The sequence below is a fragment of the Strix uralensis genome, chromosome 3, assembly GCF_047716275.1.
Source record: "Strix uralensis isolate ZFMK-TIS-50842 chromosome 3, bStrUra1, whole genome shotgun sequence".
In the NCBI taxonomy this organism is placed as follows: Eukaryota; Metazoa; Chordata; class Aves; order Strigiformes; family Strigidae; genus Strix; species Strix uralensis.
In genome coordinates, this window is record NC_133974.1 from 50,011,502 (window position 1) to 50,038,995 (window position 27,494).

At 38.1% G+C, this 27,494-nt stretch overlaps 1 protein-coding gene across 2 annotated transcripts in view; it reads right to left on the reverse strand.

Annotated features, from left to right (window-relative positions):
• Positions 1-1,622: 1,622 nt before the first annotated feature.
• PREP (prolyl endopeptidase) overlaps positions 1,623-27,494 on the reverse strand; it is a 115,139-nt gene continuing 89,267 nt past the window's right edge. Inside the window, exons 11-15 of one of the 2 annotated variants that reach the window (XM_074862199.1) lie at positions 18,795-18,931; positions 12,744-12,838; positions 9,710-9,841; positions 4,736-4,892; positions 1,623-2,435 (exon numbers count right to left, since the gene is read on the reverse strand). In XM_074862199.1, coding sequence (XP_074718300.1) covers positions 2,141-2,435; positions 4,736-4,892; positions 9,710-9,841; positions 12,744-12,838; positions 18,795-18,931 — 816 coding nt within the window. In that variant the 3' untranslated portion in view covers positions 1,623-2,140. Of the gene's footprint in view, positions 2,436-4,735; positions 4,893-8,776; positions 9,532-9,709; positions 9,842-12,743; positions 12,839-18,794; positions 18,932-27,494 lie in introns of those variants that run through there. The other variant, XM_074862200.1, reaches the window with a different exon arrangement.

Here is a 27,494-nt window from a genome sequence, read left to right on the forward strand (position 1 = left end):
GGGTCATCTGCCCCAATCCTGAGCTGTTCAGGGAACTTCAGCTTCAGCAGAAAGCTTCAGGAGGAAAATGAATGATAACTTGTGCCAGAAGGTTTATTTCTGAGCAGCTAGAGAACAAGGAAAAGCATTTTTAGGAACAAAGACCTGAAGAGGTGATTGAGGTGGCTGTGCTCAAGCCTTTGCAATTCAATGCACCAACACAGTTCAGCTCTATTTCACGAACACCTGAGGATCATGCTTTCCTCACACCCTATCCTGCAAAGCTCTTGTCAGAGGTGAAGCTCTGCCCCCCTTGATGATACCCTAACATTCAATAAAAGGCTAGATACTGCAACTATGAGGGGTTACCGATGGAGATGACACTGCTTTATGTAATTTGTTTCTGCCATGCAGGGAAAGCTGTTGAAAATTCCCAGATCATTGTAGGAAGCAGTTCACATACCTCTGGGGAAAGGGAGGTGCTCAACCTGAACCCTGTTTCACAGCCTGAAAGGAAAAAAACCACAACCCTCACTCCCCTATTCTGATTGTTTAATTCAAACCTGTGATCAGAATGCATCAGTCCATAAAGTATCTGGTAAAACTGTAATGCCCATGGATCACACAAATCCCAGATCACATAAAGGTTTTAGGTGTGGTATTTCAAAGGAAAGCAGAAATATTCCCCCCCCCCCCCCCCACCTCCTAAAGTCAAATTATGCATAATAAGGGCCTGGAAGGGATAATCCTTCCTGAATCGCACAGAGTATCAGCAGAAGCCCCAGAGCACGAAAGAAACAGAGTGAATCTGGTGCAAATTTAGTTTTAGTTTTGCTGCTGTTTACAGCAGCCCACTCCTCTTTTAAATACCACTCCCTCCTCTTCTGGGGATGAGACACTGTTTGGCTTAGAGGTGAAACTCCTAAGCTCAGAGTTAAAATACAGGCCTTAGAGTCTAAGTATGAATATAATGATGAGCATGAATTCTGGAAGAATATATCAGTTGATCCAAAACTGAGAAGCAGCAGTGTTTTCTGGAGGGGCAACAAGACTAATAATAATTGGCAGAATATTTCTTTACTCTGCAAAATCAAATCCCAACTGATGCAGTGCATCAGAGTTTAGTAGGCAAATACATCTACTTTATCTACAGCCTAGATGGGAAAGATATGAAACGGCAGTTCAAATACTGTGCCTGTGTCAAATCATCAGAGAGTCTGACTACAAGCTCTCGTTCTGCAGACAGAGCTAGGTTATATATGTATGTTCAGATTTGGGCTTGTTAAGAGAACGTTCTGTCAAAGGCATCAGGAAAAACTGAACTTGAACAATCTGGACAAAGCTGTGGTGTTGGGTTGGTTTTTGGTTTTGTTTTTCTTTTTTTTTTAAACCAGAGTCTGGTCTACTCTTCAGAAATAGTTAAAGAGCTAACAGCAGATGGGTTGCTGAAGAGTATTGGTATAGCTTGACTGAGACTACAGTGAGAATCTAAGCATTCTTCAAGTTTTCCAGCCTCCAATTTTCTCTTCTGTGTGGAAATAAATGACCGAAGAGAAAACTGGGGACATTTTGAAGTCTCTTTGGAAAGAAAGAACAATTTCACAACATCATTATTATAGACTGTAACACACTTATGAACAGCATGTAATATAAGCTTTTTAATAATATTTGACTTAATTACCCAGATTACTGTCTCTTCAGTATTTCATGGTTATCACTGAACACTTTCAATTTACATTCTTAAATAAGTTACTATGTAAATAAAGTATGCTCAGAGTTCTTGTATGTGGACAGTACTTACATTTAATTACAGATTATCTGCATATGTTTATAGCTGCAAAATACATTAAAATTGTTTACAGGAGATAAGCTCAACTAGTACTAACTCTGGAATCTAAATGTTCACAACAGCACCGACAATAGCTCAGCTATTTATTTGAACATGCTTTTCAAAATGTACTTTGGAACGCGGTAGAAAAGAAATTCAAAGAAACGGCAAAAAGAAGGAAGCACAGAAGATCAAAACTCCATAGCAGGTTGGATCAATAGAATATTAAACTGCAGTTCTTAAATGTAAGTACTACACCGAGTAGTAGTCTGGTTGGTCTTAAATGGTGTTAAAGCCCTTGTTTTCTAAAGGAGACAGTAATAAACATTTTGCCTATTCAATCCAATCAAGATTTAGGCATCTTGCTATAAAAGCAAACATATCTGACACTTCTTCTATAACTTTAGCAGTTGGCTTTCCTGCTCCATGCCCAGCCTTGGTGTCAACGTGGATGAGAAGTGGATTGGTTTGTTTACGGCTTCGGCCCACAACATATTGCAGAGTAGCAATAAACTTCAGTGAATGTAGAGGGACCACACGATCATCATGGTCTGCTGTGAGAAGCAGCGTAGAGGGATACTGGATGCCGTCTTCTTCTGGTAGTTTGATATTGTGAAGTGGAGAGTACCTGAAAAGAGTGCACAAATGATTACGTATTTTTTCCTCAAGACCCAACAAGAAAGTCCTCTCATGCTGAAACCATCACAGTGGCATTTGATAGCACTCAGAATACTACAGTTCTCAGTTGCATAAATCAGAAATGCACTACTGGCAACTGATACGTGGTAGCAGTCATATCCATACATTTCACAGAAATGCCAAAAGTATCAGGAATGGGCAACAGGGAAACTGCAGCAAAAGCTGTCGTGTCATAGCAGGATCCATCTGGCTGGGCAACAGGGAAATAGAGACTTTTTCCCAGCATACATATGTAGTCCAGGTCTGCATGTGGATGGCTTCTTCCTATGCAAATTCGGAAACAGTCTCTGCTAGTAAGCTTGCGCTATACAGTTATTAAATTTGCTCTCTCCAATATTTAAGCATGTACTCTGAGGGAACACCATGCAGGAAACTGAAAGGAGAACTGTAAGTTTTCCTGCTTTCAGTAGATGACATTGATTCCTATTTTTTGAGCAATGAATAATCTAACTTCCAAAATCTGCTGTCTTTGCAGGAGAATTTACATATTTTAGCTACTGTAACGTAACATAAAAAGTGTATCTACATATCTCAACACAAAGTAATCTCTAGCATTAGAAATTAAACTTAATAGTAAGTCACGAAGATCCATCTAACAAAGTTCCATCTAACCATTTCATACTTCATTTAGACAAAGCTACACCTAGGAATAAAGTTACGTTCCTTAAATCAAGACTGGGATACAATTTTTTCTCCCTATTTTATGACAGAAAATACAGAAGGAAGTTTTGCTTTGTTTCTGAAGGAATTTCCCACTTGGAGCAGTACCCATTAAGTAAGTCCAAATTATTTTTAAGAACACATGACAATATTTGAACAACTAACATAAAAGATTCCTGGCTTCCTCATTTTCATCTAAGGAACAATGTAAGTGAATTTACAGACTATGATTTGTTTTGAAAAGAAGTTAAATGACAGTCACTACATGCCACTCTATTTGCCTTATGTATTTTTTGGGTATCTGTAAAGGCAACTTCTAAGCAACATTACATATATATCTTCTTACATTCGATAATCAATTAACAGCTGTTGAAAAGGAGGCAAAAAAATATTTCAGGTATTGCCATATAAGATGTTTCTAAAATTACGAATTGAGATTTTGTGAGTAAGCATATGTGTGAAAGTAGGTATGGAGTGACTCCTTCCTACAGATGCATTTCTCCTAATCACACAATGAATTTGAAACTTTGTTTCTACTTTACCTCTTCAGAATATCTGAACTCGCAGATGTGCAGGCAAGTTTCAGTGTCCAAAATCATGAATATTATTTGGATCATTTTTATAACAGTTCATCTTTTATCTAAGATCTAAGCTACCTATTGATAAAAGATGAATTACAAAATTTGTGAAGTGTTTTGTGCACTATATTTACAAAAATGTTTGCCACTGAAACCTTAAATTAGACAACTGGAGGTTTTGAAACAATCTAATTACAATGGGCCCAACTGATCATCTAGTATTTGGACCTGACATTGATTTTTTCTTTTTTAATAAATGCTTTAGGTCAAGTTAGATCTCAGTGCTTGTAGCACATGTACTTTTTAATATCTAAACACTCTATTAAATTTCAGACCAGCCAAATTGTTTAGTGTGTCTGAAGCATTCTCCTGGAATGCCAATCTTCATTATTAAAGGAATACAAATGCAGTAACAGAAGATGAGATTCCAGAAAAATATTTTAAAATGATGGCACTTATTCTAACACACTCATTATTACCCATATCCAATGCACAGATCATTTCTGTTCTCACACAGCTGTCTCTCTTGTCTAATCTTTCCAGACCTCTCAGCAAGGAGTTAAGAAATGAATTAATATCCTGTTATGGTCTACTGCCATTCAATACCTACAAATAAATCCCATCCACATTGTATAATATAATTCACAATGGTGATTGTCTCTCCCCCATCGTAAAAAATACAATTTATGTAGTGGTTCACTTGAGAATATTCTGTTGTGACAGTCTAAAGGAGCCATTATTCAGAAAGAAAACCTTATGAGTTGTTAAAGCTGCTAGTAGAACAAGGTCTTTGAAAATACGAGCAGTTGACTCAACAGGGCTTTGAAGATAAGTCTTTCATGCAAAACTGACGTAAGGAAATGCTGAACTCCCCAAATCCAGTGTGGGAAAGGATGAAATAATTCTTAGAACAGATATTGATCATGACAACCTGAAACTGTTGGGCAGACTATGCATTTTAACAACCACGGAAGTATTTAAAGGCACTTACTTGCACAGCCATTCAAACTGCTCTTTACAGTCAGAGCAACCATAGTCAGTGGTCCAAGCATGGCCAATGGTGTACTTGTGGAACTTGAGCATGTCCATCACTCCCACTTGGGCAATAGCACAACCAAATAGGTCGGGGCGCTGATTAGCACAGGCAGCTTCAACAGGAAAACAACTCCATTAGTATTCATATCTTAAAGAATTAAGCTCAGCAGTGAAAGGTCCACTGCCAAGTTCATGAAAGACCAACTTTCAAAAAGCTTTTATAAACTCAAAGTTTCTTTAAAAAAAACAAACAGTAACACAGTTATGTTAAAACTATGTGAGAAGAAATATAGATTACTGTATAATACCTGGAGCCAAAACACTTCAGTATAAATTATCTGATATAAACCCAATTGCACTGGGAGAAGACTGCCAGTGAATAGGAAGTCAAATAGACTTTTAAGCAAAACTGAAAGCAAACGTGCAAATGGATAAAAATTATAACTCCCAAGGATGGCATGTTCAAAACAGCTTTAGAGTTATTTCCCTGTGCTTCAGGCACCAAACATGCTGTTCTTTGAAAACTGCCTTCCAAACTAGCAAACTGGGTTTAAAAGGAGAAATGCTCTTCTTAAATATGTGAGCTTTTGGACTACTAAATTTAAGTTTTCTAAACCATTCACTGTCTAAACTTTTAATATTAGTATCAACAAAGAAAAGGGCATCAAGGAGCAAACGCCCTCCATTTATTCATGAAAGATTTCTTCCATACGAAGAGTTTTGATAAAAGCAGACTAGTACAAAATCAGAGGAATAACCTCATTTTAATAAAACAAATTACTCTTGTATTTTCTTTTTTATGATTTATGATTTTTATGTTTTTTTATGATTTCCATCTTCTTACTATTGGAAGGGACAATTTCTTTAAGAATAATGCTTGCCTCATATATTTTAAAAATAAGCACAGCAGGCCCATCTAGCTCAGTGTTCAATTTTTAAGAGTGACAACTGGCAGATGGCTCTAGGAAAAGGCATTAAGCAAACACTGGGAGATATTTCCTGTACATTATCAGCTTTTGAACTAGTTGTTTAGGTTTTCCCTAAGTTGGAGTTATCTCCAGCCATCCTGTTAAACAGCTATCAAAACACATATCCTCTGTAAATACATCTATTTAATTTCTTAATGTTTGTTCATTTAGCTTTCATCATATCCTGTAGCAATAAGTTCTTCAATTCCAATTTCTGTTGCTTGATTTAAATCTGTTGGGTGGTGATTCTACAAATTCCCCTGCTTTTTTTGAATTTTAAGAAATAAGAACACTGAGATTTTCACATAACTACTACAATGGATCCCAGAATCCCTTTCTTAATTCAGAGCTAATCACCATGTAGTTATACTCTTTCCCAATTCTTGTATCTCCTCAATTTTGTCCATTGTGAAAATGGATCCTTTATTCCCATTCTTTGCCTCCTGCTAACCAGGATATCGCTATGACATGACCTTGCTTCCAGCTCAGTAAGAACTTTCTTGCATAGCCTTATGGGCAACCTTGTCAAAAGCTTTTGAAAATCCAAGAATAACTCCTCACCTAGATCACCATTACAAGCACCATACGCTGCCGGACTCCTTCAAATAACTCTAATAGATTTGCAAGATGTAACTTCAGCCTGCAAAATTCTTCCTTATATGTCAGCTATTATTTATTGGTTTCAATTGGTTTGCCCATCAGAGAAGTCAGATTTGCTCATCTGCAGCTTGTGGATCACCATGAACCATTTAAAAAATTGGCATTACACTTGCTCCCTTCTGTTCCTCAGATATTCAGGCTTAGTAGCCTGCAACTTCATATTGGAGTTCACTTAGGATCTTGTGTGTGCACCATCTGGTCCTGGCAACACACTACTTTTCATTTAATTGATTTATTCCAAAGCCTCTTCTGCTGATGCTTCAGTTTGAGTCAGCTCCTCAGAGTATTCCCCATGAAGAGAGACTCTGTTGCAGGGAACTCCCCATGCTCCTCAGGAGGGAACATCAATACAAACAGACCATTTACTTGTTCTGCTCTGCCATTATCTTTCTTTAGTGCTTCTTTTACACCTCACTAATCTGTAAATCCCACAGATCCGCTGGCCAGCTTCTTGCTCCTGATGTGCACAGAAAGCTTTCATTGCTGATCTTGATATTGGAAGCAATCTGCTCATCAGTCTCCTGTGGTCTGTCAGTCCCTGTCAGAGTTTACACTCTACCCCATATTCTTCATTTGAACATGATTTCTATTTTCTGGAGGATGTGATATTACTTCTGGTCATCTCTGATATGTAATTATGCTAACTCTTCCTGAGTCCTTTCTGAGCCATTTTCATAAGGTGTGTATAGTGCCTTAAATAGCTGCCATGTAAAAGCTCTTTATCCTTTTAACTGAAGCTTTTGATCAGATCCCTCCCCTTCATGTTACTCCTTTTTATAAACATGAATTACATTCTGGTAGAAAAAAGAGCCAAAACAACTATCATAACATTTAATTTTAGTAGTCCTTCTTGAAGAGCAGTCTCTTGAAGCACTGTGTGTTGCTCAGTGCTCCTAGTTCCCTAAATAGTTACTTCAATAAGAGATCACTTATGGAGACACTCATCCATTCCCACTGCACCCCTTTAATTAGCCATAATACTTAATTATAAGCATTAATATACTGTGACCCGGAACAACAATTTTTTAGTGAATTTTACTCCTCTACACACACTTTGAGCTTTAAAATTCAGTACAAAAGTAACATTTCAAAACCTCAGAACTGCTTGTCTAAGCAAACATGAGAGGTCAAACATTGCATTTGCATGAAAGAGGTTTTCAGCTCACAGCTGTGCTGCTCTACTCAGCTTGGGGATCACACTGCAGGACAAGGAAGTCTTGTTTTGCACTTGAATGAGGCAAGAGCTCAGGGATCTACACTCCTCAGAGACACCTCCTGTTAGGCAGACTAAAAGGAAACAGTACTTTGGAAGAGTGACAATACTCTTCCTTGTCAGTTTTTTCTTCAATAAATGAGAACTGAGGAAATCTGGCAGTGGGTCCTTTCCTTGCACCTAAATTATGAGTTATGCTCCCTAGCATTTCATGAACAACTATTGTAAAATTTAGTTCTGCTTTGATGAAAAAGCACAAGAATTTCCTAAATTCACCTAATTCTACCCAGTCAAGTAAAATCCCTATCTGGCTCATCAAGAGCATGGAAATCCAGCTGGATTGTAAACCATCTGCAAGTGCAAGGGAAGGTTTCTAACAACAGATTTTTCAGAGCAGGGAGGTCTAGATTCCTAACACCTGTCTCCTACTGGAATGACTTATGCTCTGCAGGTGTTACTCGCTTCCCCTTACCTAAACAAGGAGGCCAGCTGACTTGTTCAGGCAGAAACAGAGATTTTTTGATGACTGAAGCTGGGTAGGATGAATCTCACCCCAACTGAAACTGAAGTCTATGTAAGCATACAATAGTATTTTCAGAAGCTATGTGTTGATGTGTTGAAAGTTTAACTGCATATCCAAATAGATATTTACAATCACATAAAATTGACTTGTGCAATGCTTGCACTCCCAACAGTGTGCAAAACGTTTAATCCTTTATTATATTCATCCATTTCTATTGGTGCTCTCATCTACAATTCAGAAATACCTCCTGCCATCTGTAACTGAGCATATAAGCAGAAAGCAAAAATGCAACTTTACATGTACTTGTTACTTATCATTAAAACAACTGCTTTTTAAAAATAACAATGCAGGAATAGCCAAGATGGCTTACACCAAAGATCTGTATAACTCCAAATCCTGTTTATTATGCTGGATGCTAGTTCACTGAAAAATAGAGTAAAATCAGTAGAGCCAGTATTCAGCAGCAGATAAATAGGGAAGAGTATAAGAAGATGACCATGGAAAGAGTGGGCCTAGTAAATCTGCTGATTTTCTATAAATCAGTGGTTTATGAACTAGAAATGCCTTTTTTTTTTTCTTCTCACATGAGCAGCTTAACTCTGTTGTGCTGTCACATGCCTTTCATGCTGTTTAAAAAAACCCCCAAACTCCAATATTATTAATTTTGTGTTTCCTTCTTTCAAAATTGAACAAAATCACCTCCCTTTTTTGTCTACTACTTTCAGATACAGGGATTTAATCCGAGATAAATTTTGTAGCTCTTTAAATACTGCTTGGACTATGAGATGTTTTTGTGACTAGTTTTTCTGTTTAAGAGGAGGCTATTAATTTCTTTCAATTTAAGAACATAGCAGTGAATTATATGTGAACAAGATGCATTTGTAAGAAAGTGCTACATTTACAGAGTCCCTCAAAAGCTCATGACTTTTTTGAGTAGCTGTACTTGTACTTTACGTTTCTCACCAGAGACACTCATGATTTTATTTGTGTTCATGTTTTAAGTACACAATGAAAGTAGAATAAAATTGTTACATGTCTCTGTACAAAGGCTTTAAACGCAGAACTGTCATGTTTTCATTTGCCCTTGAAGAATGCATGACTACAGAAACAGTGAAGAAGAAACTCTGATGAAGGATTGCAAGACATGGGATTCTGGCTTACACTACAGACCACACAGTTTCCCGATGCTACATAACAGATTTCTGGTTATTCAGCAATTACTTTGTAATGGTTAGCCCTAAGAAAGAAAAATCAAAAACCAAATGCATTAAAACATTCTTACTTACTGTGTGATTCTACCACAGGGTTAGCTCTATCACACAAGACAGTAATTGTAAGTATGGCTTTAAACAGTCAGCCTTTGCTAGAGACTGCAGAATCCCAATGTCCTGCAAATGAAAAAATGTCCCCCAACAGCAAATGAAGTACAATTGTATATATTTACCACTTGGTATATATCAATGCATTGACATCTGGCAACTTTTGAAAAGAGGGTCTCATGAATTTTTGTCTGGTTACTTTGATATATCCAGCACCAAACCCAGGAAACACACAAGCAGTTCTTACCAACTAAGAGGCCCCCATTTGAGCCTCCATTAATAGTCAACTTCTTTGGGGATGTGTAGCCTTCCTTGATGAGGTATTTGGCAGCACACTGAAAGTCATCAAAGCAATTTTGTTTGTTGGCCAAGATACCACCTAGCAAACAAATAAAACAAATCAGTTGATGCCATAAAATCCATTTGATACCATCTCTTCAGAAAAACATGTGTGCAAAAATACCTGGGAACAATTCCAGTTTCATGAACACTTTAATAATTGATGCGGCTCAAAGACAGCAAAAATGAAAGATTCTTTCAACACAGAGAGAGTATAAGATGGTTCTGTCGATAACGCTAATGCTTTCAGAAACTCTGAATAATACATACCTATACTGTGCAGTGAGTGCCAGGTAATGCTCCTGATCAGTAAAATGAAAGCTAAAAGCTTTGCATTGCAAAATATATACAAAATGACCACATACAATCCACCTGAGGTTTAATCTAATGGGACTTTAATAGCATTAAACTTAGTGACAGTTTCTTAAAGCAATAAAGCTTCAACTTATAAAATAAGCTATATAAAATAAGCACTTCTTACTTTTTGGACATAGAATATGTGGCTGGTAATTTACTTTTGCTTCTATTAGTTGTTTTCAAAGCAGATTATACATAGCTATGGTCAAAAAGGGAATTCAGTGTTGCATCTTGGTTTGAAATTTTATTAATTAACTATCAATACAGAAATGCTTAAGATGCTGTCATCCTGTTGAACAAAATTCCAAATGTGATCATATATATGAGGAATAAATCATGACTGAAAATGTAGGTCCAGATGACATCATTGGTAAGACTTCTAGTTCTCAAAAGAAAAAATTTTGCAGGGTGGGATAGGGAAGGAAAAGGATGGTTTTGTCCTACAATCTTTCAACTATTTGAGCAGAAGAATATCAACCTAGAGAACTCACAGTTGACCAAATCTCATAATCTTCCCGCTTTAGATGCTTGTTTAGCAAAAGACTAAAACAGGCTTCTCCTCAAAGGTTATCCTACCTTAAGACCTGGTATGTTCGTTCTTAGGCAACTAAATGCTAGTAAGAAATGGGAACTAGGAAAAAAATCCTCACATTTCTGTAGCAAAGGCTCTGGTCCAGCCAGGTAAGAGGGCTCAGTGGATGCAGAAGTGGAACTCCAGTTCCTTCTACTTTGTTTAAAAGCTGGATGTTTATCCTAAGCTCATTGCCTACAGTTCCCACTATAGTTCAGGAACCTCCAGGGCAACTAATTCTCCCCTAAAGTAAGTGAGATGAACTATAATCTGGATGCGTCTCTATCTCCATTGTTCATCCAGTGATCCTAGACACCCAATTTACACTGGATGCTTCATGTCTATGTTGCAAAAGTTTGGTAAGATAACTCTGACACTTAGTCATACAGATCTTGTAGAACTGGGACCAGTAGATTTTTAATTTTTTAACAAATCCACATCATTCTCATATTAATAAAACCATTGAAGAGTGACATACTGGGACAATGAAAAAGTCATCAAATGTGTGGCCATAAAGGAGAAATAAATCTTATGCTGCTCAAAGTTCTGGTGTGGTGTAACGTAAGGTCCGAGTCCTACCTATACAAGTAAACCTAAGTAAACAAACTAATTGTTTCTGGAATTAACAAAGAACAGATACATATCTTATTATGTAACTGCAGTAAAAGACTTGGGTCAAAATTAGGCAGGAAATAGGTGAACCAAAGAAGCACTATCATATTAAGATAGATTTTATTGAAATCTATTACAAACCAATTGGCAAATTAAAATTAATGAAGGATACTTCATCTTTAGCAATAATATCCCGTATCTGCAAGCATATATAGCTTCTATTTATGAAACTATTACATATTTAACTCAATTGTGAGGAAACGACCCAGACAAAAAGTTACCGCAGATGAAATAATAAAACCAAGATGTAATGATCTGGGAATACCGTTTTGTTTGATAAAAAGTTATTATGTATTACTCCCATGGCAAATTGCTGCATTGTGAACACCACTGTTTTGGTGCATTTGCCTTGCTGACAACAATCCGCCAGATTCTTGGGATATGAATAAGGTGTTACCATTAAATAATGATGGGTATGTTACAGAAACACGCAGGATTTTCCAGCTTTTTCCTCTTGTGAAGGGATGAGAAAATTGTCAACAATAAGGCAAGCGGACAAAAACAATCAAAGAACTAAGATAAGGATTAGATGGGAAAAACATGGAGAGAAATGCATCAAAAGTATTAAGAAAAGGGGAAGAGAGTTTGACAGGGTTTTGTAGTGAGTGACTTGGTTTCCTTGCAGCATAAAAATCAGCTTAAAAAAACCAAAAAGGTCAGATGCCTGCCTGCAAGAAGGTGGACGCCCTAAGAGAGAGTGAAGGGAATGACATGTCACTGCATTTGTGGAGCTGATTGTTTTCAAATGAACTTCAACCACATTCACTAAATATAAAAAAGGCTCTATTCATAAATTGTGCACAAACAATTTGGAAAAGTTACATTCTGAACTCAAAAGTTCACACCTTCTCTAAAGTTCTGCAAATGGTTTATTTTTTTTTGTGTGATACTGAGAGTATGAATAGTCAGTGCTGTTGTCTTGGGGATCTAGAATTGTGGGGCCATATGCACCTACAATGAAAGAGGTATGTGAAAGCAAGCCAGGTCTACTGCAGTATAGACAGATTTTCTGAAAGTAAGTTCAAGATAAATAACTGCATTTTCAAATCCTTAAGTCTAGGGAACTGTTTTAAAAAATTTTAAAAAATGCAACTATTTTCTTGGAAAATATTGTGTTTGTACAAAGTTATTTTTAAGCAGGTTGCAAAAATTAAAACAATCTAATGAAAACCATCAGATAACACTGGACAACATACAGATCTGAGTAAGGAAAAAAAGTACTGTTCTACAGCATACATAAAAGGCAAAAGGAGATGTGAGTACGGAAGAGGGAGTGGAGAGAAAATGTTGTAATTTTCATTGCTAAGCCTGCCGTTTTGTTCCTCTACTTGGACTGATTTACCTTTATGCCAGGTCTCTCCATATTCACCACCGCCCCTGATGTTTGCCACTGCTAGAACACCCCCTAGGTGTCGCACAAAAATAAGTCTTGACACACTAAAAAGCAAACAGATAGAGGATTATTTTTAATCTGCAATTTTTATACCCCTACCACTTTTACAAAAATATTTTGAGGGAAAGATCCCTTTCAAAATCAGTGATGAAATCATGAATGAGGTCCCCCTTGATGGCAAACCTGAGTAGCCAGGCTTTTTTCAATGGTTATCAATGGAAATGAAACCATCTGCAGCCTCAGGAGTGGAAGCAACCAGTGCTGGTCCATTCTTCCTCCCGTAGTTCTACACTTTGGAGGAGAGTGGCCAGTGGTTCTACCTAACAGAAGATGCCCCCAGGACATGTCACCATTTTTTTGATCTTCAAAGCCTTCAGTGTGGGGACTAGAGCTATGCCATTCCGCTGGATCACCATAGCTTTCTGAACTGTTTCTCTTCCTTGGGTCCTCTGCTTTTTCAGAGACAAAAGGGAGGCTTAACCCAAATGAAGAAAACAAAGAATTAAGACTTAAGATCAGCATTTGTTTATGAGCAGGTATTTTCAACTTCTGCTTAATGTACATTTTTTTTGACCTTTATAAAACTGTCTTTGCAAAGAAAACCCCTGCTTCTACTATTGTTTCCTGCTGGGGTCTGCAGTCAAGTTCTGGCCAATCTCCGTCTTATTTATTTTCCATTTGCATTGCTAAATACAAAACAAATCCTAAAAAATAAAATTACAATTTCTGCCTTCCCTTGTACCTTTAGAATCTGGTTGAAAGCTAAAGTAGCATAACTTTTTTTTAAATGCCAAATTGCAAAAGTATCAAAACTATTGATATCTTTTTAAAAGGGACTAAAGTAATTTAAATTAAATTTAACAATTAAGAAGAGAAATAGATCTCTGATCTGTTGAGGCAGTAGCTTAACATAGCAGAAGCTGCAGATGGCAAACCACACATAAGCCAAGGAGACCAGTAAAATATTAAAATTTAATCCCAACAACTCTAGCAGGTTTAAATTCCTTATTTACTTGAAATCTTCGTTCACGCAAGAAACCACTGCCTGCAGAAATCAATCCTATTCAACCACAAGAGCAAGGATTAGGCCTTTTTACCTTTAAGTCCCCCTACCACTTATCAGAAATGTCCTGAAAGACAGCAGTCCTACAGTGTGTCGCATATGGATGTAGTAGCAAAACAGGTAATTTTTTCATATCTCCCGAAGCAATTACCTATGTACTGGCACTTGTTATTGAGAGTATATACCAAGGATTAAGGAAACAAAAAAGAAAATCAGAAAGATAACTGGTAAGAGATTTTTTTATTTTCATAATCCATCAAAGCAAAACCTTTCCACCTAGGCTGGTTACCTGTGGCCATCAGATGGCTGTGGAGGCATGAACTATGTCTGCTTCTGTAAAATCAATTCCAAAGTCCATCACTGTGAATTCTATTTTCCTTAGATTGCTATGACATGCTGATCAGATGTAAGATTGATATTCTATAAGTACACTGTGCAAAGGTCAGAGAGCATTATTCTGTCAAACTCCAGGATGCCTAATTTTGACAGGCTGCTACACAGCTAATGTGCAGTAGCCTGACAGTAGGTTGCCTCATTTGTGGCTTCTTAATTTTTGGTATGTTAGAGCCACAAAACCTCCCAAAACATTCTGCACTTCTTTTCCCTGTCTCTGTCCCAAACAAAATCAATAGAAACCTTTTGGTCCAAACTTACTTTATCTCCTAGAAATGAAAGGTAGCAAGTATAAGAATGGCAGGTAAGAGCTTGCTACCCAAATATATTGCTTGAGAATATTTGAAAATAAAAACTTCCACAAGAGAGTCCATCCTTTTCCATCTGCTGAAAGAAACTGTGCCCACCTGAGGGATCAGCATATTTAACCAGCAAAGAATTTGTGAGCAACACAAAACCGAAGTACTGAGTGCATCCTATCCTGTCTGCAGACTGCTTTAACAGAGATGGTACCTTGATGATAAATTTTGAAGGGGTCTAAGTGACTTGGGATGTCACAGGATATGCAGTACTCTTACTATATGAAGTTAGGCCCCATTTCCACAAGAAAACAATCTTTTTGGTTTTGTTGCACATACCCTCAATGGGATAAAGTCAAGAGTTTGGTAACAATTATTATATTGCCCAAATTATAAGTAAGGTGTAGGATATCTGTGCTCACTCTCAGCAATACTACTGGGATTTAGGCATTTCAGAAAATATTACCCCACATACCCCAACATATACATCTAGTAATGTCACTGCCAATGACTATTAATTAATATCCACTCTGACATGGTCAATAGTTAAGTGAGTCAGGACCCTAACTTGACCAATACTTTGAGGTAGATGTGCCTAGAGCTTATAACAAGCTTTATATATAATCAGGACTCATTAACTTTTTAAAAATGTGAACATTCCAAGTGATCAGACAGCACAAGATTCAAGTTTCATATACAAGGCTGCTACTGCCTCCTATGTTCTTCCAGATTTTATTTCAAGTCAACTTGGTGTCTGAGCCACAGCAAACTGCCCACTTCCCTGGATGCTCAGAAGATGTCATGTTCTGCGGAGGGAAGTCTGGCTCCCTGCTCTTCCCAACAGTCTCTTTTGCTCATTATCCCTGTTCTTCCTTCTTTCCTGGGGGCAGGGTAAATAAAAAGAGTACAGAAAAGGGCAGCAGGGTCAGGAAGGAGCCAGTGGAGGGAGCAGAAAGTAGTTCCTTCCCTGAAGAGCTTCTTCCAGACCTTATCACTCTTAAGGAGCATAACAAAAAAAGTAAGAAAACAGGTATTGCTTTTCACAATAGAACAATGTGAAGAGCTGTGCTTCAAGGAGCAAGAATGCTCTCCCAGAATTACTGATCTGCTGTCAGGTATTACAGCTGACCAAGAAATGCAGGCTACTGCACTGGTGATGGGGAAAAAATCCAGAGTCACTGGACTTGGTTGCTTTCCTGGCATTTGTAGAGCAGGAGGGAGTGGTAATAAAGTAACCAAAAAGAGTAATCTAGCACTCTGCACCCTTGGCTGGTATGTTGCCTGACCTTTCTTTGGACTTATACTCTCTCCCTGCATCACCTATTTGCTTAAAGGCTTGGTACAACCTTGCCCTGCAGCAGTGAAATGCAATTTCACAGTCTGCTTCACAGTCCGCTGTATTCCAGGATTCATTAGAAACTGCTTCTCCTGTTCCCACACAGGCACATACAGAACAGCAAAGGGAAACATGTTGGTTCCCGCAGGGTAACTAGTCGAATCTGAGGCACCAGTGGTGGGTTTCTGATGGCATTTCCCCAGCAGCTCTGCCAAGCCACTGGTGGTGTTCCTTCAGCTTTCACTTGCAGTTGCTGTGCAGGCTGTATAATTAATGACAGTGCTCTAGCAGGCACCATACTCAAAATGCTACCAGAAGCAGCTTTTCAATCCAGAGGAACATATAAAAGATGCCTGCCTGCATTCAAAATAAACCACTACTGTAACTGACTTAATGACTTTGGCCTATCATTCTTGTAGTTATTTCTGGATCCTCTAACCTGTTGGTTTGCTTCTATTGCTTTCAGTGAAATAGATTTTATTTTGTTGGAGAAAAAATGAAAAGCAACACAAGTTTCTGAATTAAGCAGAAATAAGCTCCCCAAGCTCACATTAATGGGTGCGAAATACCAGGGAGAAAACACTGTACTGGTTTGAAGAAATAGAAGACAGAAACGAACCACTGGAAAGGAGAAGATGGAATGCTTTGTGAAAAGTCCTAAGAGCCTTAAGTTCAAATAAAAAAAAATCAGGAACACTGATCCAGGAACTTTTTTGTTTATTTTTTTAAAGGTAAGCAGGCAACTATTGAGTTGCATTTCCATAGCTATGTCTCAGCTTAGGATCACGTGAATGATGTGGCAAGCCTCAGCCTTAACCATTCTGTGGCTGCTTTCTAGCACTTGTGCCTGTGGTCATCTACAAAAAAAAAAAAAAAGACCAAATCATGGTGTTGGGCAGCAGCAGGAGCAGCACTTGGACCTGGGAACTCCTTGTGGAATACTGCAGTATATAGCGACAGGGATGTAGTCAAACATTACTTGGATCTGCCAGGTAAAGGACTGGATGTCCTGCCTTTCTGGCATAAACTCTTTATTAGAATTCCTCTTCCCTGATCTTGCCTGCCTACTTTTGGAACACACTTCCTCACCGAGTACTCAATTCTCAGGTTATTAACCATAACGATGCGTTTGAAGGCTTCAGCTTTTCTTATTTTTCTTTTAGAAAGAGAAAGGCTGAGAATGGATATGTTGATACTACAGGGAGAGAATGAGGGAGGTGTGGCCAATCGTGTTTTATTTACATTCTCAGTGGGATAATGTATTTTGATCTGAAGGTGACTGATAGTTCTCTGCACATTTACTTTTAAGGGACTGTTACAGATTGATATTCTTATTTTACGAACTGTATAATAAAGGTTTCATAGGGTTCAGGAAGACATAGGTCACTGCTCCCACCTTCCATCTTCCTCTCTTCTGTCAGCTGCACCCTCTTGCTGCTGTTTGCTGGACTCCTATGAGAGTCAATTTTTAACTTGCCAAAACGGCAGAAAACCACCCACCCTATTTTTTTAGGACAGTTTTCTGCCATTCTTGCGAGGTAAATCAGCTTAGCAAAGGTTCCAGCAAGCGCCAGGGCCAATGGATGGGAGGTGGAAGGAGGCGCTGTGAGATATCTTCTCCTTTTGCCAGCAGTCAGCTTGTGTCAGCTCTGCAGTACGTGAAATTTTACCTTAAATCAATAGATACAGAATATTTACTTCAAAAATGAAAACATGGTAAGTTTTATCACAGTTTTCAGCATCTACAATAAACTGTAATAAATCAGTGTTTGAGTCTAATCTAAAAAGGAATTTAAAAACTATTCTGGTTATATAATTGTGTCTCTCAAAACCCACAGGAAATTAAAAATGTAGCTTTACAAGGCAGATAAAAAGCTTTCAAATAATCACAGAATGCAAGACAGGAGGTCCATTGTTAGACAAGGTATTTGTTAGAAAGGACAAGAAACTATAAATAATATTTAGAAATACAATCACAGTGACCTGAAAAAGCAAGCACTACTAAGTATTTCTTGAAATGTGCTGACTCTAAGGCAAGACTGGTAGCACCTAAACTTAATAGGATGGTTTCATAATGGATTATTTTTGTGTTGGTAAGCTGCTGCTCTACTGTCTGAAAAACTGCTCTCCATTCAGCCCCTTGCATTTGTGTTTTCCCTTGCCTCGCCTAGGAGCATTTCTTACATATTACAGACAATCACTGCTTCTTGGTAAGTCTATTCAAATTCCCTTGCTGAAGAAATACGCCTTTTCTTTAAAGAGATCATCTATTCAGTAAAGCTTATGGCTTCTGAGGGCTACAAATCCTGTTCTGCACACAGCAATGTTTTACAATGCATTGCTTTGCATATGCAGAGCCCATATCATGTGCACCTCAAGACAGAGTCATCTTTCCTGATCATATGGGAACACAGCAGGATTTTGCTTCTCCTCAAAAGTATACTATCAAAATACAGCCAAATTTTAATTATTTACATCCATTTAAACAAATATTTGATTCTCTATATTTAGACATCTGTATAATTTGGATAAAAGAAAACTTCCCATATTATCAGTTCAGCAAAGGGCTCAAATGTTTGCTTAATATATGTCCATATGCTTTTCTGTTGAGCTCAGTGAGAGTGTAGGAAGAGGTTAAGGTGTAATCCAAAGGGCAGGGTGCCTGCTGTAAACCTCAGAAGAGCACTGCACTTCTCTGCTCTGACACAGATTTCTTCTGTGACCCTTGAATGCAGAACAAAGCAGACAAATGATGCCTGGACACTGATGTGTGTCCTTTCAGCCCCCACCTTGCTTCTCAGGGATCTGAAATGCACTAGTATATCAGATCCATATTCCACCCTGTCCCCAGACTGTGACAGTTGTTAATAACAGGTCCTCCAGAAGAAGGTATAAATTACCCTGCTTACCTGTAGCTTGGTGTAATTGATATGTTGAAGCCTCCATATCCATACAAGAAGGCAGGATGAGAACCATCCAATTTAATTCCTTTCTTGTGAATAATAAACATTGGGATCTTAGTACCATCTTTGCTAGGGTAGAAAACCTAAGGCAAGAGAAAAAGAAATCTGAAATGCTGTTATTCTTGTAACTCTCCACAACTGCTGTTAACAAGAAGCAGAGGCGATCACTTCCATGGTGTCCAATGGATAAAACTTTCTGAGCAATCTGTACCCATTGCACAGGTCAGGTTCAGTAATGGCCATCACCTGCTTGGTTGCTTAATAGCTCTGGAAAATGTATCAAAATGAGACAATTCAAAGGGTATGACAGTACAATTTTATGTATCTTATCCATCAATTCTACATACAAGGGGGTTTAAGAAAATGCTAGAAACCCAACACAATTCTCTCCAAGGGAAGACTGGCATGAAAACGCAAGAACTGCACGGTCCATCATATATGAAGGCATAAAAGACTGAGCTGGTAAACAGAATGAACAGAACTAAAACCAGATTTCCAATTTAAAATGAAAATTTCTAAAAATTTCTCCTTTTTAAAAATTCAAAATTTTAGACACTAGAGAACAGTAGATAGAAAAGAAAGAAACTCATGGTAGAGTGGTTACTTAGTGAGACCCCACTAAACATTGCATTGCTTTGGATATGAGACCTATGTTACTACCAAATACATATGTAAAACTCTCTGAAGATCTGGTCTTGTATCACTGAAATCACACAGAATTCCTTTATATCAGTTGATGTCTTTGCTTGTAAAAACATAAATTTAATCGCAAGTGGAAGGCCAAAAAAAGTCACAGTATTTTGTTTTTAGTATTAATACATTGGCATTAACAACATTTCTCAATGGAGTCACTTCACACACCAGATTCAAGACAAAAGAGTAAACTTTGAATAGCTGAAGACACTGTTTCTTACAAAGCCTTGTGAAAACAGCAAAAAGCTGACTACTAACACTTGTACACGCAGCACGAATTCACCAAAGCAAGTCTGTATCCACCAAAAGTGGACTAAGCATTGGCCATTCTTTCCAGGTTGTCTCAATGACTACTTCACCTCAAGCAGGGTGGTAACATAAGCCGTGACAGAAGCTTTCGTAGCACTTGGTACATTTTCAGGCATCCCCTAGCAGCCAGAACGAGGAGCCCTAACACTGCAGAACCCCCAAACCCATCCAGCAAGACAACTGAACTGCCTGCTGGCTTTCAGGAAATCAGCTGCCAAAACACCAACTATCCACCTAGCACATGCTTCCATATGTCCTTCTACTACTGCTACAGCACTGTGTGAACTTAAAAGCTAAATTCCACATACACAAACACAGACTGCAATTGCTTAACACAGTTTGCACAACTTCTTGTTTTGATGCATGTATCTGCCTACATGCTCTAACTTTGGATCCAGAGTGTCTTATTTTGCCAGTCAAGCAAAACACGTGGGTGTGAATGCAGTTTACTGCTTGTTGTAAAGTTCTGGTTGACTACTTTTCATTGCTTTGGTTTTAGCATCGTTATTTCTAGTCTAATTAGAACAAAGAAGTAGTAAATTAAGAATTACATTCTTATCATTTTGTTGCACGTTTACAACCTCTGTGTTTTTAAAGGAAACAGACCTACCATGCTTTATAAAGCACATGATCAACAGGATCTATTTTTATAACACATGAACCTCAACTGTAATATGAACCTGTGCACCACATTTATTCTGAGCATTGCCTGTAATGCGAAACATATAAATCCACACAGCATGTTGAAAACAAAATAATCACATTTAATTTTAGTTTAGTCATTGCTAAGGAAATATGATAAATTTCAAATGAAACCACATCTACCTCCAAAGACTTCACCAAAACCGGTAGACATAGTCCAGATAAAATTCAGTATTTCACAGTTCCCAGATGGAAAAATGCAGAACAAAAGCCTGAAGGCATTTTTACACAGTTGAAATCACTGTTTCCAACTACTGCCACAACTATATCTTTACTGGCAAAGCGCTCATCAGAACTCACTGCAGTAGAATACAAAGTATTTTCATTTTAAGTATTTAGCTGAACACTATAAACAAATAGAATATCTGATGGACATGAGAACTGCTGAGGCTGGTGATGAGGAGTTCCAGAGAGACTCCTCTCTAAAATGCCATCCATCAACTCTAGTTGTAGCTGGCAATTCATAGGAAGTGAGTACCTGGCCCTCCTATGTTTCCAGCAATTTACTGCTGTTGGCCAGTCCTTTCCTGATTAATACAGGATGCCATTAATTTTACTGCTTCTTTCTGAACAAGGGGTTGTTGTTTTTTGCTTTGGTTTTTTTTTTTCCAAACTCTCTGAAAACTGACTTCAGTAGGACTTTTATCATCATCAGTTAAGATTAAATAACATACCATTAAATGAAAACTCAACAAAAAAAGGATGCATGTCAAGGTGACATTTGTAATTTAAGAGTTTTCACTCCTATCTTTGCTACAATAATGATTACGTCTCCCTCCAAGACGAACAAATGGAAAGGGGGTGGAAATCAATTCAGTGAGACACCAAGATATGTGAAGCTATTTAAGCTTCTCCAAATAGACTATTTTCAACAACTGATTCAATCTCACCTTTAAATTAGTTGTTATCTCTGAAGCAAGTCCAATGGTTTATTCATGTAACCAATAAAAGGACATGCTTCTATCTCAAAGATTAAGGTAAACTGGAAAGGGCAAGCCCTAAAAAGAAAAATTTCCCAAGACGGTATTTCATGCCTAATTTTAGAAGCTGTCAGCTTTTACAGCAGTAAATGCTCATAAAAGGGTACTACCATTTCCTGCTTTAACACAGATAGGAGTAATCCACTTGTACCAGTCACATTATATTACTCATTGCTCATGTATTTTCAAATAAAGACTCATGTCATTACAGCCATTAGCACGTATAAGAGGAGGACAAATTAGAAAAGTGGTTTTGGAGGGAAAAGGATGGAGAACAATGCTTCAGATGTGTTATTATGAATGCCGATACTCACTATTCAAGGAGGCAGGTGCTAAAAATAAGTATTTTCAGTCTCTAGGAATGCACCACCCACACTGTGTGGTTGACAGGTCACTCTTGCTGCATGCAACCCTTCGTGCTATTCTAGGAGCGTACCACTGGAGCAGTACAGCAGCCCTGAAATAGTTGTAGCTCACTTTGTCTCACACTAATGTCCCTATCTGTCACACAGCAGAGGGGGTCTCAGTGCCAGAAAGAATCACTTTCAATTCAGATGCCAGAACCTGAGGCATAAATTTATAGCCCTATTCCTCTTATTATGATCCAGGGAGAAAGCAACACTGTTTGCACAATTACTCATTAATATAAACTACATGAAGATTAAGCTATATAAGCTATACAAGCTATACAAACAACAATCTTAGTCATTCTTCTTTAGTGCATACATGTATATTTATAGAGTGGTGGTTTGCGTTTTTTAAACTTAGCATTTGAAAGCAATTTACTCTCCTTTTTCACCTAAAAAAGACAATGGAAGTTTACTTCCAAAACAGTTTACAGAGTAAGTTTTACAAGTAAATACCATTAATAGCTTTGTGATAGGATTTGTAAATTTACTTGGGAGTTAAGTAGGATAAAAGAGTTCTGTATATTCACTCCTGGGGAGGTCTTTGTCTTCGTAATTATTATTTGCTTTAGATGTGCAACATTTATGTTAGGTGAATCTTCACTTAGGGAAGAGGGGAACAATCAGCCAGCATTGTAGACACAGTCCTAATTCAGAAAAGACTTTATCTACTTCTGCCTTCGCAGTGACAAGAAGCGTCCTCTCCATCTCAAGTCATCAGGAGGCAAAACTAAGTATTTTAGCTTTTGAAAAGCTAAGATGATTTGAAAGAGAGAGGTTGAAAACAAAGTTTTTCTTTCATTTGCCTATAGAGATAATATAGCCAGACACTACGCACTTCTCTTGTTAGTAAACATGAAATCAGTATCTTTGAATATTAAAGTGATACTATCATCACAACAAATAAAGAAATATAACTAATCTGCCTGAATACTCAATTGTACCACGTAATTAAAAATACCTAAAACTAATGAAATTGAATAGAAACTTCCATTTTTTAAAATTAAAAAAACTCAGCAATGTGAGTATTCAGTTTCACTTTTCCTCCCTTTCAGAAATATTTTCTCTGTTTATGTAATGGAGAGATTAAAAGACGCATGTAATTACAACTGTTCGGGGAAAAAAGTGCATGTACACCTGAAATCATCTTACTTTTACAAAACCAAAAATCTTTCTAAGCAAAAACCAACCCCAAATTTGTACAGATTTAAAATTAACCTTATAAAGGTAAGATTCAACACAGGTTTTGAAATACTGCTGTAAAACCAAATAAAGAATAATCTTATCCAAACAAGTCTAATGCATATATTTTTCAGCTGTGAACAATATCTGAATGTCTAGAAACCATTTATAATTTTTCTCACTCATTAATGGCAAAGAGAATTACAATCCAATTAAAAAGTGATTAGTTTGGCTTTTCAGAAGAATTGTTTCCTGCAGATAATAAATGAATTTTACATATGAAAAGAAACTTTGACTTCTGGGACTTGAAAACACCTCCTAAGTCACAATGGACTAATTATTCTTAGAAAGTCACTAGTGATTCCAAAATTGTCGCTCTCAACCTCTCTTTCAAGATTAGGTACTACATACCAGAGAGATCAATTCTTTCCCTGTCTTTGTGTGCTTAATCAAAATCAGGTAAGAGTCACGTTTATCATTAGATTGACATTCATTGTGGAAAATGTCAAAGAATTTTACAAAGAGCAACTAAAAAGGCATATAAATCATGCTGGAATACTCCTTATTAAAAATGCGTGTTCAATAATTCAGATTTAATACCACCACGACAATGCCTTTAAAATTGAGTTTTGTTCCAACATCACCTCTATCATTTCACTGAGACAATTCCTTTTCATTTGAAACAAATACAAGATGTGGCAGTCTTGTGAAATTTAGCAATTGTTTTCTGCTTCTAGATAAGAGTGGCTGCCCTCACACACGGCTGCTGTGATTCCACTAGCAAGCCACCACAAAGTTACAGGCAGCCCTCGAGAAGCACAACGCCCCGTTCGGTCCCAGCACCCACAGGCACGAGTGAAGCAGGCACGGCTGTGCTGAGCAGCTGATCAGAGGGAATAACTACTTCAGTTTTTATTTCCTGGAACTGCATTTCAAGCATCGAGTTCCACATAAAGCATTTCCTGCATTAAGAGTGCAATGAAGATTTCTCATCACACTTACACCAACATTTTTGTTTTGAGATTTAGGGAAGAAAAACATAATGAATTTGTAGTAAATTATGTAACAGCGCTCATGTTTTCCCAAGCATCGAAAATGCCTTGTTAAAGGCTCACCATTTTAAAAATCCCCCACAACTATCTTTGAAAGATGACTGGAAGAGTAAATTTAAGGGAGTAGTCCCTAAAGAAAGTTCTTCTACACAGATAGTGGCATCAGGGTGTTCAAACCTGTATCTAGGTACAGAGATAATGATGCCTGAGGCTGAACAATGCTACATAGCAACACCTCTCACTGACAAGCCCTAATAGCTGCTACCAGTGCTTCAGGACAGCAAGTGACAAAGACCCTACCTTCACACCAGGAAGTCTGAACACTTCAGCATTGACAGGCAGGGAGAAATCCTCTCCTTGAGATGCCAGGGCAGAAATCTCATCGATTCAAACAGAATCACATGCTGCCTTCCACACCACCTCCCCACAGCCCATTCAATCCCTCATTGCCTCTGACCTTACAAAAAACCTAATACTAGCCTGGGGCTAAAGACTATATAGCACATCACAAGCAAAACACCTCATTTATTGCAGCAGTGGCATGGATCCAAGTATAAGACCACCAGCGGCCCCATGGACAGCTCTGGCAGCCAGTCAATGGCCAGCTGTAAGAGCAGCTCTTACTAACCACCAGTTTTTGTATTCCTATATACAGGAGGAACCAGGAGTCAGGAGCAGTAACAGAGAACTATTACCACTAGACAGCAAATTCATGGGATCTGAGGTTTCCTTTTTTCAGAGGGGAATCCTCATCAATCTTCTTTAAGCCTCTTAAATTAGCTTCAAAGCAATTCTGTGTGGGTTGCAAAGCTTGCTTAATACAGAACTGGACAAGGGCCAAAGTAACTCAGTACAGTAAAAATTCATGCAGGTAAAACCCAGAAAGAACACCACCCACCACAGACATTTGCAAAAGCACTACGAAAATAATCAAGAAACCTTTTAGAAGAAATTGTTTCACCACCCACCCACTGGGACAAAAAGCAGCCTCATGCTGACAGAGGCAAAGTGCCAGGAGATGGTCTTTTAGAAGAAATGCCTCCTTACTAAGTTCAGCTGCCTAGCTGCAGATGACTGCAGGGAGTTATCCTCACAGGGAGGGAGGGGAAGGCAAGAGAAAAATGAAAGTTCAGAAAAATGAAAATTCAGCTGAAAGTTCAGAAATTGTGCAAGACTGGCATCACAGAAATTGCTTTTAAAGCACACTTTTCTACATTAGTTAAAAGGCTGCATTCCCTTTACATAAAGCCTTAGTGGTAAATGCGATCCAATGACATGCCCCCCCACACTCCACTTTTGCAACTTCTTGCCTCTTCTCTGTTTATCCTCTGCCCCTTCCAGTGTCATCTCAGAGCTTCCTGTACCAGAATAATTAGCATCACCATGTACAGTTATTCCCTTTCTTTCATCATTTTGCCTTAAAGAAAACTTAGTGTACAGTGTAAAGACAGACAGATATCAGATAGATAACATTTACCTTTTGAGTTAAATATACATTGCAATCATGTTAAACAGAAAAATGTCCCAGGGGTCTTTGCAAGCTATAGTCTTTCTTGAATTACTTGTGTGCTTACACATTCAGTAAATGTATTACTATGAAGTAGTATAGCATGACATAAGCAAAGAGCTGTGTCAATGGAAGTAGCACACTGTTATAAATAAAAACATAAGCAACAGCTGCTGGCTAGTGCAATTTTTTTCATTAAATCAAGCTTTACTTCATTTGAGAAAACTGCTCTGACAGGAGACAACTCACCATAATAGTATGTAGGCATTAGAAAGTAAACACTACTCATCTTTACCATGCTGGAAATCAGTTGAAGTTTTAATGAGAAACATTGTAAGAATAAAAATGTAGAGGTAACTTACAATGGGGTAAGCAAGGAGGGGAGAACTCACCTTATGCAAGCTACTCCACAATAACTATTCTTATTTATGGCTTTATCACAGAATCACAGAATCATTCAGGTTGGAAAACACCCTTGGGATCATCGAGTCCAACCATCAGCCCTACTCTGCAGTTCTCCCCTACACTGTATTCCCCAACAGCTCATCTAAACGACCATCCAGTGATGGTGACTCCACCACCTCCCTGGGCAGCCTATTCCACTGTCTGACCACTCTTTCTGTGAAAAATTTTTTCCTAATGTCCAGTCTGAACCTCCCCTGTTGGAGTTTAAAGCCATTCCCTCTTGTTCTCTTACTAATTATCTGTGAGAAGAGACCAGCACCAACCTCTCTACAATGTCCTTTCAGGTAGCTGTAGAGAGTGATGAGGTCTCCCCTCAGCCTTCTCCTCCTCAAACTGAACAGTCCCAGCTCCTTCAATCTCTCCTCATAGGATTTGTTCTCCAGGCCCTTCACCAGCTTCGTTGCCCTCCTCTGCACTCGCTCCAGCACCTCGATATCCCTCTCGTATTGAGGTGCCCAAAACTGGACACAATACTCCAGGTGTGGCCTCACCAGTGCAGAGTACAGGGGGACTATCACCTCCCTACTTCTGCTGGTCACAGCTGGTCACATCTTTATGCTGTGGTAGGTGCACGCATCTAATTCAACATGCTAAGAAAGAGATATATTCACTCAAAACAGTTACTGGCTAATTCATCTTTTCTGTTTCTGACTCCATCTTGCTCGGTTATCTCAACAGAGCTGTGCTGTTGAGCTTTTATAAGCTTCAAAAAGATGACACAACCAGTGTTGTTTTTTCTCCCTAAAAAAGGGGCATCTACACAGTTCAGGGTGTTCAGATTTCATCTGTAAACCTGTATTCAAAAATTCTTGCACAGAACAAATGCAGTCTTGGCCCTAGTGATGTCAAGTGTCCAGCTTGTGTCAAAGCCCCAAGAGGACACACACATTCCGCTTACACTGCCAAAAAGCAATAGCTGGACAATTTCAGAGCACACTGCTTTCTCTTCCTTAAAGAATCATACCATGTTTATAGACGTCAAGTTGGCTACCCAAAACCAGAGGTGCTATAAAGCACTAAACACCTATAAAAATTCTGCATGTGCTAGCACGATATTGAAAAAATAGCTGATACTCTTCATTCCTACTTTTTGGTTTGAAAAGAAACAAGAGATCACCTGCACTAGACAATGCATGTTTCAAAATCAGTCCCAGATCATTTACCCTGTGAATATTTATTCTGAAGAACTTAACTGAAATAAACAGGTCACTTAAAAGTATTGTAAAGCACTTCCATGTGTGGTTTCTCACTGAAATTATCACTACAAATAATTTAATTTCTGAGACTTAAGCTTGAATTTAAAGTTACCCATTTGTGCCCCTACATGATTAAAAAAAACCCAAAATTGC